Source organism: Chrysochloris asiatica, unplaced genomic scaffold, assembly GCF_000296735.1.
Source record: "Chrysochloris asiatica unplaced genomic scaffold, ChrAsi1.0 scaffold00021, whole genome shotgun sequence".
Taxonomy (NCBI): Eukaryota; Metazoa; Chordata; class Mammalia; order Afrosoricida; family Chrysochloridae; genus Chrysochloris; species Chrysochloris asiatica.
Genome location: NW_006408539.1, coordinates 7,546,290 through 7,559,065, shown reverse-complemented (window position 1 = coordinate 7,559,065; position 12,776 = coordinate 7,546,290). Strand labels below are relative to the sequence as shown.

At 39.2% G+C, this 12,776-nt stretch overlaps 1 protein-coding gene across 11 annotated transcripts in view; it reads left to right on the top strand.

Moving 5' to 3' along the window:
- Positions 1 to 12,776, top strand: part of TCF4 (transcription factor 4) — a 450,711-nt gene that overhangs the window by 407,694 nt on the left and 30,241 nt on the right. For 10 of the 11 annotated variants that reach the window (XM_006837504.1, XM_006837502.1, XM_006837507.1 and 7 more), the window contains 2 exons: positions 2,139 to 2,215; positions 3,447 to 3,650. In XM_006837504.1, the coding sequence (XP_006837567.1) occupies positions 2,139 to 2,215; positions 3,447 to 3,650 (281 nt within the window). The remainder of the gene's footprint in view (positions 1 to 2,138; positions 2,216 to 3,446; positions 3,651 to 12,776) is intronic. The other variant, XM_006837506.1, reaches the window with a different exon arrangement.

The following is a 12,776-nucleotide window of genomic DNA, read 5'->3' as shown; positions in this document are numbered from 1 at the left end:
ACTCAAGAACTAAATCACATCTGTGCATAATTGAAACCTGACCTTAGTATAATTTTTGGTTAAGTCATTTGCCTGAATGTTGCCTCTTGGATCCTGTGCTATTCCAGCATGTACCACTGGAATCCATTATAATCTGGGCTCCCTGGTAGAGAATGGGAGATTTCAGACAGCTCCCAAACTTGCAGAGTTGATGGCCATGACTGAAGGATTTAATATCAGCCTTTCCTTTGTTTACATTGGCATGGGTGATCACAAACTAGAGAAGGGTAGCAGGATCCTGAAGTCCATATGGCCAGAGGGACAGGGTAAAAGCTGGACAGAGCTAGAGATGAACTTAGAGGGCATTGAAGCATCCCCTGGTGTTTTCATTTCAGAAATGGAAAGTCAGGTTCAGTTTAGTTTTACTCATCTGGTTCAGTCCCTTCATGTTAGGCTCTGAAAAATGGCCCCAGTCAATGTACAGAACTGGGGAAGGAGTAGCCACAGAGGCCTTGAGACAACATCTAGCCAGAGAGGTAGGTGATGAAGGAGTATGAACAGGTAGTATTCCAAGTTCCCCACTTGAAACAGCAGCATTCATTTAGTCTGTTCTATAATTTGTTGGAAAATTATCCATAGTCTCTAATTAAATTTGAGAACAGTTAACTTAGGTGGATGCCCTGATTGTCCAGGAATGTGTATTGAGGTCCAGAAGGGATATGTGCTATATAAAGGTTCTCCTAGTAGTAATATCAGAGTTAGCATAGGAATTAGGCTGCTATCTGCAGGTCAGAAGTTCAAATCCATCAACCGCTCTGCAGGAGAAAGATGAGGCATTCTGCTTTGGTAAAGATGAACAGCTTTGGGAATCCTATGGAGCAGTTCTACTCTGTCCTACAGACTTGTCCCAATAGACTTGATGGATGGGTTGAGAATCTGGTATTCACCATTCTACCAATCCATTTCTTGGTTAATTATGGGAGAAAAGATAGTGAGGATACATAAATCTTTCTGGAAAATTCTACAAATATCTTAAAATCTGAGCAACATACTTTAGGTAGAAGGCGTAGAAATAAATCTCGAACTTGCCACCATCCAAGGCCCAGGTAATGCATCCTGGAAGACTAAGAGTTAGAAAGAACCTTGATGAAGACATAGACACGCGGACAGCTTGCTGTTTTCACACTGATTGCTCTGTCCAAATTCTGTCCCTAAAAGTAATTGAACGAAATATTCTAATTTTATTTAACGTAAAAATGTACTCATATGCACACCCTGAAAAGAATAGATTTTCACAGTGTTAAAAGTATCTGAGGATGAGATGTCAGCAAGACACTAGATCTTTTTTCCTTTTTTGAATGGTATCTATTTTTAAGATTTTAAACACTGAATGTATATTATTTTAAATTTAAAGGTGGTTTATACTTTGTAGTTTATACATGTAGTATGTATTATAACAAGAATCTTTCTTTACCCTCAAATTTTGCTTTTAAAGTGGTATCAAGTCAGTTCTGACTCATAGCAAACTTGTATAGGGGTTCCTAGGAACAGCTGGTGCGTTTGAACCATCAACCTTGAGGTTGGCAGTCCAGTGTTTATCCTTTAGCACCACACCAGGAGTCCATCGTCAAGCTTAGCAAATCAGAAAAAAAAGTCTTTGGGGAGAGACTAGTTTGTTGCTATGGTTATACTGAGTTTTGAAAAGCACTGCTTTAGTAGATCACTGCCAACTAACCTTACTGAAAGCCATATCACTCGTACAACAAGTAGTAAAGCCATTTTCCATTGGTGAAAGAATTTTGGTTTAACATAAACTGTCCTTGCATGAAGGTCTAAGAAAACCCCCTTAGCCACTCTTGAAAGTACCTTGTCTCTGTAAGTGATAGTTTTCCATTAGCAGAAACCCTCCTAAGCTAAAATTCTGACTCAATTCATTAAGAGGCAGCCTGAGGGAAATTAGAGTGTTTATAAAAATCTCTATAAAATATTTTATATTTTCAATGTCCAAAAATTATCAAATGTAGCATTTATTTTCTTAATGTACCTTATTGTCTAGTAAAATTCAACATTGCTGTTTCTAAAAGAAAGCTGTTGAAAGTGTTGGTGAGATTATGTGTAGAATAATCTGGAGCTAATAGTAATCCATATTTTATTATTAGCAGGCACAGCTGTTTGGTCTAGAAATGGAGGGCAAGCCTCATCGTCTCCTAATTATGAAGGACCCTTACACTCTTTGGTATGTCTCATTGGTTATCTCTGATCTTCCAGTTTTTAATGCTGTTTTACGTCTCCTTCTCTCTCCAGGATTCTCGTTTTTGCTATTAGCTAACTTCAGATTCATGTTAGACACACACATTGGACTGAAGCCAGAGTTTATTAGACTCTGATTGCTTCTGTTTGAAGATTATAATCCACATACTACATTGGAAGCCTTAGGGCTCTAAATACTTAACACCAGATAAGAGATGGAAAAGATGAGAGGGATGTTGGCCTCCTCTACATCTTCAGGCAAGGTCCCTGGATCTCCAGCCAGAGTTTATGACTGGAAGAATTCATGATTGTATATGCCTCTGCTTTGCTTTTCAGAGTAACAGGTTTATTCAGAGGCTTTTCTTGACCTGTGAACCAGAAGCTGAGTTTTCCTCTCAGAAACCCTGTAAGATGATTGACTGTAAGGAAAAGCCTACTCTTCGGGAATAGCTGCAAATGGCCAAGGGTGGAATTAGTATTGTAAATACTCACATGGTGATTCAGTATCTGATACTCCAGTATTTCGGATTTCATGCTGGGATAATGCGAGAACAACAGTTCTCTCTGCAGTATTTTGTCTGTATGTGAATCAGGTGGAGAAAGGGAAGCAACAAATGAGAAGAGCCTTCCAGTTTTACGTGGTTGAGTTTCCTGTTTTCTCCGCTATATTTTGAGTTGGAACATAGAAGGATGGGATGGATTTTTCTGTAGAAATTAATGGTGTCTCATCAGCAGTCTGGCTTCCTTTCTTCCTTTTCAGCTTACTTATCAAGGATGAATATAAGGAAGTATGTTTTCAAGACAGTAATTTCATTGGCAGACTTTTAATAGGTCATACTTGCATTGTTGACTTTTTAAGCACTGTTACCCTTAACCAGTGCCTGCCATGTTCCTTAAATTTGATGAATGTTTTCCTTTTCTAAAGTCAACCTAAATTCTGTTTCAAACTAATGTCATAATACTGCATATAGCGTTGGTACGTTATAATATCCTGTAAGAATTGTGAGATTTACTGTGCTAGGAAAGACAGCATTATGATTATAGCATTTTCTACCAGTTTACTAGGAAGACACATTTTTCCAAGGAAATGCACTTTAAAGGAAAAAGATATTCAGAAACCTTTCTACTTTCCTACAAACTCTGATTCACATTATTTCTGTAACCCATGAACACATTTCAAAGTAAATCAAACTTTCACATCGTGTTTTAACCAACAGCAAAGCCGAATTGAAGATCGTTTAGAAAGACTGGACGATGCCATCCACGTTCTCCGGAATCATGCAGTGGGCCCGTCCACAGCGATGCCTGGCGCTCATGGGGACATGCATGGAATCATTGGACCTTCTCATAATGGAGCAATGGGTGGTCTGGGCTCAGGGTATGGAACCGGTCTTCTATCAGCCAACAGACATTCACTCATGGTAAGTGATAGCATTTGCAGAATCAGAATTTTAGGGCTACATACTTCAATGGGATTTTTGTCTGTAGTTTTAGAAAAACAGCTTTGTTGAGATATAAGAGACATAATATGCATTCCACTCATTTCAATTGTAAAATTCAGTGTTTTTAAATCCATTCACAGGGTTGTGCAACCGTCACCACATTCTAACTTTAGAACATTTTTATCACCCTCCGCAAAAGAAACCTGGTACCCATTAGCTGTAAATTTTCATTTCCACGCACATCCCATTGCAGTCATTGGCTACACTGTTCCAAAAGGATGAAGATTCAGTGATTTGTCCTTTCTGGACATTTTGTGTAAATGGAATCATACAATATGTGGTGGCTTCTTTCACTGGTTTCAAAGTTTATTTCCCTGCTCCACCATTGAATAGAGTTTATTCCTTTTCATCATCAAATAAGCCATCATTGGATGACTATACCACATCGTGTTGATCTCTTCACCAACTGATGGATATGTGGGTTGTTTCCACTCTTGGCCATTATGAATACTGCTAATAGGAGCATTCAATTACAAGTTTATGTATGACTACGTGTTGCATTTCACTTGGGTATATTGTTGTTGTCATCATTAGGTGCCTTCGAGTCAGTTCCAACTCATAGCGACCCTGCATAGGGTTTCCAAGGAGCTGCTTGTTGTTGTTGTTGTTATTGTTGTTGTTAGGTGTCATAGAGTCAGTACCGACTCATAGTGACCTTATGCACAACAGAACGAAACCCTGCCTGGTCCTGGGCCAACCTCACAATTGTTGCTATGCTTGAGCCCATGGATGCTGCCACTTTCCCATTCCAGCTGGGGGTCTTCCTCTTTTTATCTAGGTGTAAATTGCTGGTATTTTTAATTATTTAATCTTGGTGATTTCTGCTAAAGAGCCCAAATTTTGCTCATGTTACAATGTTGGAATTTTGAATATAAATGAGTTGCATTTTGTCTCCTTTATTAAATAAGTGATCAGTGTCTTTTGATTCTGAATGTGGAAGTAGAAATAGGTGGTGGGTTTATTTGTATAAGTATAGATGTGAAAGTGTGTTTTAATATCATAGCTTTGCCCTACTGTTTATGAATGTCCTTTATACCTTTATAATATTTAAGTAAATTTATCTGTGTTGCAATTTAAGTTTTTCCCATTACTTTTGGAGACAGGTTTTTTTTTTTTGTTTGTTTGTTTTTAAATAATTTTGAAGAGTCAGAGACTCTTCTTAACAACCTTCTAAGTTAATGGGGTGATCACATAGGTGGATGTGGCCTGGTGGCATAGTGAGTTATACATTCAGCTATTAAACACAAGGTCAACAGCTCAAATCTACCAGTCACTCTGAGGGAGAAAGAGGAGGCTTTCTGCACCCATAAAGATGTACAGCCTCAGAAATCCTGTACAGGATTGCTAAGAGTTTGAAACCAATTCAGTGGTATACAGTACCAACACCATACAGGTGGAGAATTGGGTTTTATTAGGGATTTACTTCACAGTCATGGAAGTGACTCTGTGGATGGCTTGTTACACACTCCTGCCTCATCAGTAAACATCTTAGTATCTTCTTGGTATCTTAGTTCTGATCGAGTTGATTTTTTACTTCTTGTTGTTGTTAAGTGTCATCTCAAGTCAATTCCGACCCATAGCAACCCTGTATGGGTTTCTGAAGCTGCTGGTGAGCTTGAACCGCCAAACGGCTTTGCAGTATGGCGCAACAGTGATCCTATTCGATAGTCCTGTTATAGCACTGTGGACTAATGTGCTAGGCTACAAAGTTGATTTGAACCTCAAGCTTGGCGGTTCAGGCTCGCCAGCTGCTCCTCAAAAACCCTATACAGGGTTGATATGGGTTGGAATAGATTCGACGGCACTTAACAACTACATCGGACAGAGTCAAACTACCCCAAAGTGTTTTCTTAGCTGTGTTCTTTACGGGAGCTCATCCACAGGTCTTTTCTCCTGTGTAGTCACAGGTGGGTTCAAACTGCCAACTAGCAGCTGAGCACTGCACAGCTATGCCAGGAGGGCTCCCTTTTGTTTCTTTTATAGCTTCTAAAAAAGTTGCTTGGATGAAGTTCTCTGCATTATTGTCTCTGTAGCATCTTTTATTAAAAGATGGCTCCAAAAAGAGAGTCCAGAATAATTACATTCTCTCATGAGGTTCCTTAAGTTCACACTCAATAGTATTCTTCTGTCTGTCCTTCTTTTAATTTCTCTGAACACCGGTTGTTCCTCGGAAAACCCTATACAGGGTCATTATGAGTCGGAACTGACTCGGTGGCACTCAACAATAACAGTAAAAGCTATAAGATCCTGAATGGAGTATTGTTGAAACCCACAGCCAATTTGAAACCAAAAATACTGGTTTATAAATAGAAGCAATGAACTTGAAAATGAGGAAAAATATTTTTGAATACCAAAGCTAAATCTATTTTTTTATTTTTCCTTTCCCTTGACCTCTACCCTAAAAATTCATCATTGAGTAAAATTGTTTGCCTGTACGTGGCAGTTGCTAAGAGTTTACAAAGGAAAGTCTAAATTTTAATTTAGCTTGGCCTCAGGTAATGTGTTAAATACACTTGGGATGCATAGAATATGAGATTTCAGTTTGTACAGCCCTTTTTTCCTTAACTACAATGTTTAAACAATACTGCTTTTAATTAAGAAATCTGGCTTTATTAAAAGCCAGATCTGTGACTTATAACCGTTTCTGTATATCTGCTCTCAATCAAGAGAAAAATAGTTTAATTTCTGTAGCTGTGTTTATTTTGCATATGTTAAACGATGCAACATGCACCCAGGGCATTGCTTCAGAGTTGGTTTTTTCCATAAATATGTAAAGTTTGCTCTAAAATACCAGATGTAGGTAAAGTGGTTCTTTAAAAATATTAAACTATACATAGATGCTTTTTGGAATGCTTTGACCTTTGAATTGCCTCTTTGAGTGTGGTTCAGAATGCGGGTGGGAGGAGAAGATTAGATTCCTCTGTGGAGATTGGGGTAGAAGAGAGGGTGATGGACTGGCCCAGGTGGAGTAGCACAAGAAGAGAGTAAAACATAACAACATCACTAGGAGGGAATCAGACAATATTAAGCACAAACACAGTTGACTTGATTTGGGGGTGGGAGGAAGGTGAGGGGACTACTATGCCTAAGAGCTAAAGTTGCTAATTTTGCTCCTGAGGCAAAGTTTCCATTTCCTCTGCTTTCATTTCTAAATCAATTTAGGACAACCACACTCAAACCTAGAGCCACACAAGAACTCCAAAAGTGTGGCGTATTGACAAATCTGCAGCCCCACAAACCCAATGGGGCTTTTGCGGTCTTCATCCTTTGACCTTAAACACCATCCAGTAAATCCACCAAATCCGAATCCCTCCATCTGCACCTCTAACATGTGCAAAAGACATTGGCTTGGCATTTCTCTCATTGTGCAAACCAAACGGGTATGAATTTTAAAATAAAAGTGTGAGAACAAAGGAAATAGTTTTTGCATCGAGTCAGTCTGAAGTTAGCCTTTGACCTTTTGATCTATTCCACAATAAAAAGGAAGTTGAAGGGAGAGAGAGAGAGAGAGGGAGAGAGAGAGAGAAAGAAGAAGACGGAAAAAGACCACCCCCTTCCCCCAACAACAACAAAAAAATTCAAGGAGGATACTGGTAATGTTTTCCACATTTAAATTTTAATACATGAAACAGGCTATAAAACGTTGTCCAGCTGCAGTAAATAAAGTAGCAGTGGGAGGTAAGCCCCCAGAAACCTCAGCAGAGCAGGGTGGTGGGAGTACCTTTCCCAAGGACACACCTTCAGTTCTGATTTGAAGCACGTTGCAGTAACTTGAGAGCCTCTTTGGGCCGGTTTTGTTTTTAGCAAATCTCCTTTATATAATGCTCCTTAATAATTCTTTCTGATTAAAGAATAAACAGCTTTGAATCCTCTTAACCTCCGTCTTCTTCTCATTTCCTCCCTCCCGACCTTCCAAAAATCAAAACAAAATGGCTTGATAACTTGGAAGATGATATAAGCATTTCTTTCTGCAGCAGCTTGAACTTGTGTTGGGGAAAACTGTGGTTCTGCCTCGGCTATTATGTTATCTCATTTAATTGCTAACATATTGTCCTTAGCTTTTGATTCATAAAATGTTTTCCTTGGAGTTCTGAAGTAAGTCTTCAGCGATTTGCTAAGTATTCGTACAATGAAAGATAGTTTATTCACAGCAGCACGGTTCCTAACACTGGAGTGAACTAAAAGTTTTAGACTTGCAGACTTTCTGGATTTTATTATTTGGCCAAGTTTCTTTCCTGCTCAGAAAACCTTCGCCACATTTCCATCATCACCAAAATAAAGGCCAATTCATTAACCCCACATTTATAGCCCCATTACCATTATCAAAAGCTTTATGATTTTTTTTTATTCCCATATATAATATCTTCTCCTGGGACCAGTCTCTGCATAATCCCTGAATTTCCTCTGTATGTTTCTGCTTGCTGTTTGTATCTATCTGCACACTCTTGTCTAACATCTAGTTTTTGTCCACTCTAGAGCTCTGACACAAATGCTGCTGCTTCCAGGGGGCCCTGTTCTTGCCCCTCCACTGATAGTTTGTTTTGTGTTTATTTTTCCTACTATCATAGCATTGAAATCATAAACACCAGTTACCATTAAGTTAATTCGGATTCATGGTAATCCCAGGTGTCTCAGAGTAGAATGACGCTCTGTAAGATTTTTGATGCGTGGCTTTTCTTCCAAGATCATGGAAGAAATCTTCAGGGTGACTGTTGAATCTTCACTCTTTCAGCTAACATCCAAGCTTGTTAACCTTTGGCATCACCCAGAGATTTCATTTGAATCATACCATTGGCTATTTATCTTACCTTGTTGTTGTTGTTAAGTTGTTGTTGTTGTTAAGACATTGAGTGCACTCCAACTCAGTGACTGTGTATAGAGTTTCTGAGGAACAGCTGGTGGGTTTGAATTGCCAACTTGTGATTCGTGTATCCTTTTGTAGGTGTGAGTTTTGCCTTGCCAACTCTATTGTGTATTTATTGAGTACTATGTTAGGTCCCCTCCCAATGAAAGATCAGTTGAAAGGGAAGAAAGAAAAGTGTCATTTTCTGAGCATCCCCTTCTGCTCTGTGTGCCCTATGCATTGTCCCAGGTAGCCCTCACCTGAGCCAAGTGAGGATGATCCAGAGTAGCTTTGTTAGGTGTTGGCAGAGTGAAACTCAGGACATTTGGCATTTAATTCCAAGGCATGTAGTTAGATCTAAGCTTGGGTACATTGGCTCCAATTACATGTTCTTTTTTACTACCATCTTATATTCCCCCAACAATTATCTTAAAGTACACCTTTTAAAGAATTAAAAGTAGGTGATAAGAGCTTGTGATTTTCACATCATGTTACATGGTAGTTGAGGAAGGAAGTTTGCAGGCATCTCATGACCGACTTCCCAAGCTGATCTCTTTCCAAAGGCAGAGAGAAAGAGCTTTTCTTCCCATGTGGGATCATGCTCACATTAAGACTCACATGGTCTAAACACTTAATTCAGCATGTTTGTACTAAGTAGCAAAGTGTGAACTCTTTTTTTTTTTTTTTCCCTTAGGGTTCTTGAAGGTAACAAATAATTCACTGACTTTTCTGACCATAACCATTACCCACTTTGCTAATTCACTGAAAGTAGACATTTCTGAATGTGAAAAATAAAGGAAACAATGTGGATTTGTCAATATAATCATCTTCGTACCAATAAGGTCACTGTGAGTCAGAATTAACTCAATAACACCGGGTTTGGGTAGGTACCTCAACTTTCTCCATGGTTAAACTTGATATTAAATCATACTTCCTATAAATTTTCAAAATGACAATTTTGTGAATGTAATTCTCTGCTACTCATTTAGTATTCAGGTCCGTAGATGAGCCCAGAAAAGAAAGCATTTTAAATGACCTAATATGTTGTTTTGGGGTTTTGGTGTAGCACTGTAGGGTAAGCACTGGACTGCTAACCACAAGGTCAGCGGTTGAAAGCCACCACCTGCTCCTTGGAAACCATACACAGAGTCACTATGAGTCGGAACTGACTCCAAGGCACTTAACAACAACAGTATCCTATTTTAACTGAATTAAAACAACACACACATCCAAAAAATGTATTTAGGTTTTTTTAAGAAATCATACATTGGATTTTGAATCTTTATTACAAAAAATATGAAATCTCTCAATACATTTTATATTGACTGCATATTGAAATTATAATATTTTAGATGCATTTATTGTTATGTTTCTTTTAGGTGCCATTCAGTTGTTTCTGACTTATAGACCTTATGCAAACAGAATGAAACATCGACCAGTCCTGAATAAATTATAAAAATGTTTAAAGGTCTTCAAATGACTATATTGTCTTGATTATTTCTCAGTAGAGTTAGCAACCATGGAATTATATAGCCAAAAATCTTGTATAGTAAAAATATAGACTATCAGTGTAGTTCCAAGATATAAAGTGCATTTTAAATGACCTAATATCCTGTTTTATCATGTTTGGTAAGGTGGAGGGTCAGAGAAAAAGAGGAAGACCCCCAGCAAGATGGACTGGCAAAGTGGCAGCGTCAATGGGCTCAAGCGTGGCTTCAATTGTGAGGTTGTCCCAGGACCAGATAGTGTTTCATTCTGTTGTGCATACGGTCGCTATGAGTTGGTACTGACTTAATGGCACCTAACAACAACAACAAGAATACCCTGTTTTGGAGTCCTGGTGTGGCACTGTAGGTTAAGCACTTGGCCTCAAGGGTGGTTTGAACTGCAAGGTTGGTGGAAACCCTATACAGGGTCTCCATGAGTCGGAACTGACTCAACAGCATACAGCAACAACAATTACTATAGTTCCAAGATCATTTTTGTATAAAGTATGTTTATTCTTTTAAAAATCCTTTACCAAGGGGTTACTAAATACCAGGGTTCGCAACCCAGTAGAAAAGGACGCATCCTTTATACCAGTGCGGTAGGTACATAGCAAGTAGGGGCTGAGTTGTATTGAGCAAGAGTAAAAGATCGTGTTATTGCTTAATGGAGAGTGGCACAATGGTTAAGCACTTGGCTGCTGACCAAAGGGTTGGTGGTTCAAACCCACCTAGTGGCTCCATGGGAGAATGACCTGGCAATGTGCTACTGTAAAGATGGTTGTCATTTTGTTGTTGTGTGCCGTGGAGTCGGTTTCACCAAAAAAACCCTATAGAGTGGTTACTCTGTCACATGGGGTCACCGTAAGTCAACAGTGGCCTCAGCAGACCCTAACCACAGCAGTCTCGTTAGCATTACTCTAGTCTAGTTACAGGCTGAGCAATCTACTGAAACCAAACCCATTCTGACTCATAGCGTCCCTTTGTGAGGTGTATGAGACTGTAAATCTTTATGAGAGCAGACAGCCTTGTCTTTATCCTGTGGAGTGGCTAGATGAAATACATTAAAAAACCATGGACACTGGAAGTCATCTTTATCCAAATCTCACTACAAAGTCTGCCAAATGGTAAACAAGCCTCTCAGACTCCTTCCTCAAAGCCTTTTTCTTTCAGATGTTAGAAAATGTTTGCTCACATCCAGCCTTAATTTGCATCGCTCTGTAATCCTCATCTTATCTGCCTATTAATTACCCCTCACTGAAAAGTCATGACCATCCAGGAAATTCTGAGTTCTGGTGACCAACCCTGTGTGTTACAGACAGGGACAGCTGCCTCTGTTTTCCTGCATTCTAGTGCCTACTCACTCCCTAGTTTGTCCAGGATGCCCCTCCCCACCCTGCCCCAAAGACACCTTCATGTGTAGAATCTCAGAGGGATCCCAGTGCACAATGTATAATTGGGGGCACGAGGGGCATACTCTCACCTCCTCCAGTCAGTACACTGTACCTTCATTCCAAACATCTAACATGATTTTATGAGCTATTTTTAATGACATCACCTTGCTGCTGACATATATCTAACTTATAATCAGCTGGAACCCATGGGCCGCAACCTACCCTTGTATGCTTTTTGGTGTACCTGTACAAAAGTTTATATAACCTCTTTGGATTTCTTATGGTAGTCTTTAGACTGTGTCCAGTCTACAGGCCAGCTTTAAGGCTGAATTCAGTCTGCTTACTTTGTCATTGGCAAATGTGGTGAATGTCATTGATGCCTACATCAATGCCATTAATAAATGTGTTGGCCAAGAGAGAACATAGAACTGAAAGCCAGGACCTCAGTGCTACCAGGACATTCTCTCTGTGTTTACTTTGTCCCTTGTTTCCTGGGTTTACAATTTCAGCCAAGTATATATATCTGCACATTTTACTCCCACGGGACCCCCTTTTCTGATAGCATTACAATACGCTGGTCCTGCAACCTTCTCACAAAAGAAGTAGTAAAGTTTTTCTAGAAAGATGCGTTTATGGTGAAACCAGTCTGAAGTACAGTACTTTAAGAAAACCTAAAAGGAGAAAGAGAGAGAGAAAAAAAAAATTCTCCTACACTTGAACTGGTTATGAAAACTTCAGAGCCCTTGAGATCGTTACTTGATATTTCTGTACGAATTTAAGCACAAGTCAAAGACTGGATATGGTCATCAAGTGGGACCACTTAAACAAGTGGTAAGGAAGCCATGTATACTGGTGTTCCTGCAAGGGGTCCAAACCAAAGTGTGCCGTCTTCTCTGTTCCACACTCAGTTGTATTCAAATTCACGTCCTAACCTAGAAGCTCATCAGATTTCCCTGCATCATCTAATTCAAAGGTTTTTTTCTGTGTTTATAAACAAGCAAATCCCAGTTCTCTAGTTTATTTTACACCCTCAAATTATCTGTTTAACATGTAGGTTTCATCAACTTTAAATATTGGTTGCCTTTGCTACTTAATATATATTTGTGTGTGTGTATATATATGTGTGTGTGTATATATATTGTTGTCAAGTGCTGTTGAGTCGATACCATCTCATTGAGACCCTGTATAGGGTTTCTGTGGTGGGTTTTAACTGCAGACCTTGTGGTTCACAGTCGGGTGTTGATCTTATAACATCACATCAGGAATCAGTCAGTCTCTCTCTCTCTCTCTCTCTCTCTCTCTCTCTCTCTCTCTCTCTCTCTCT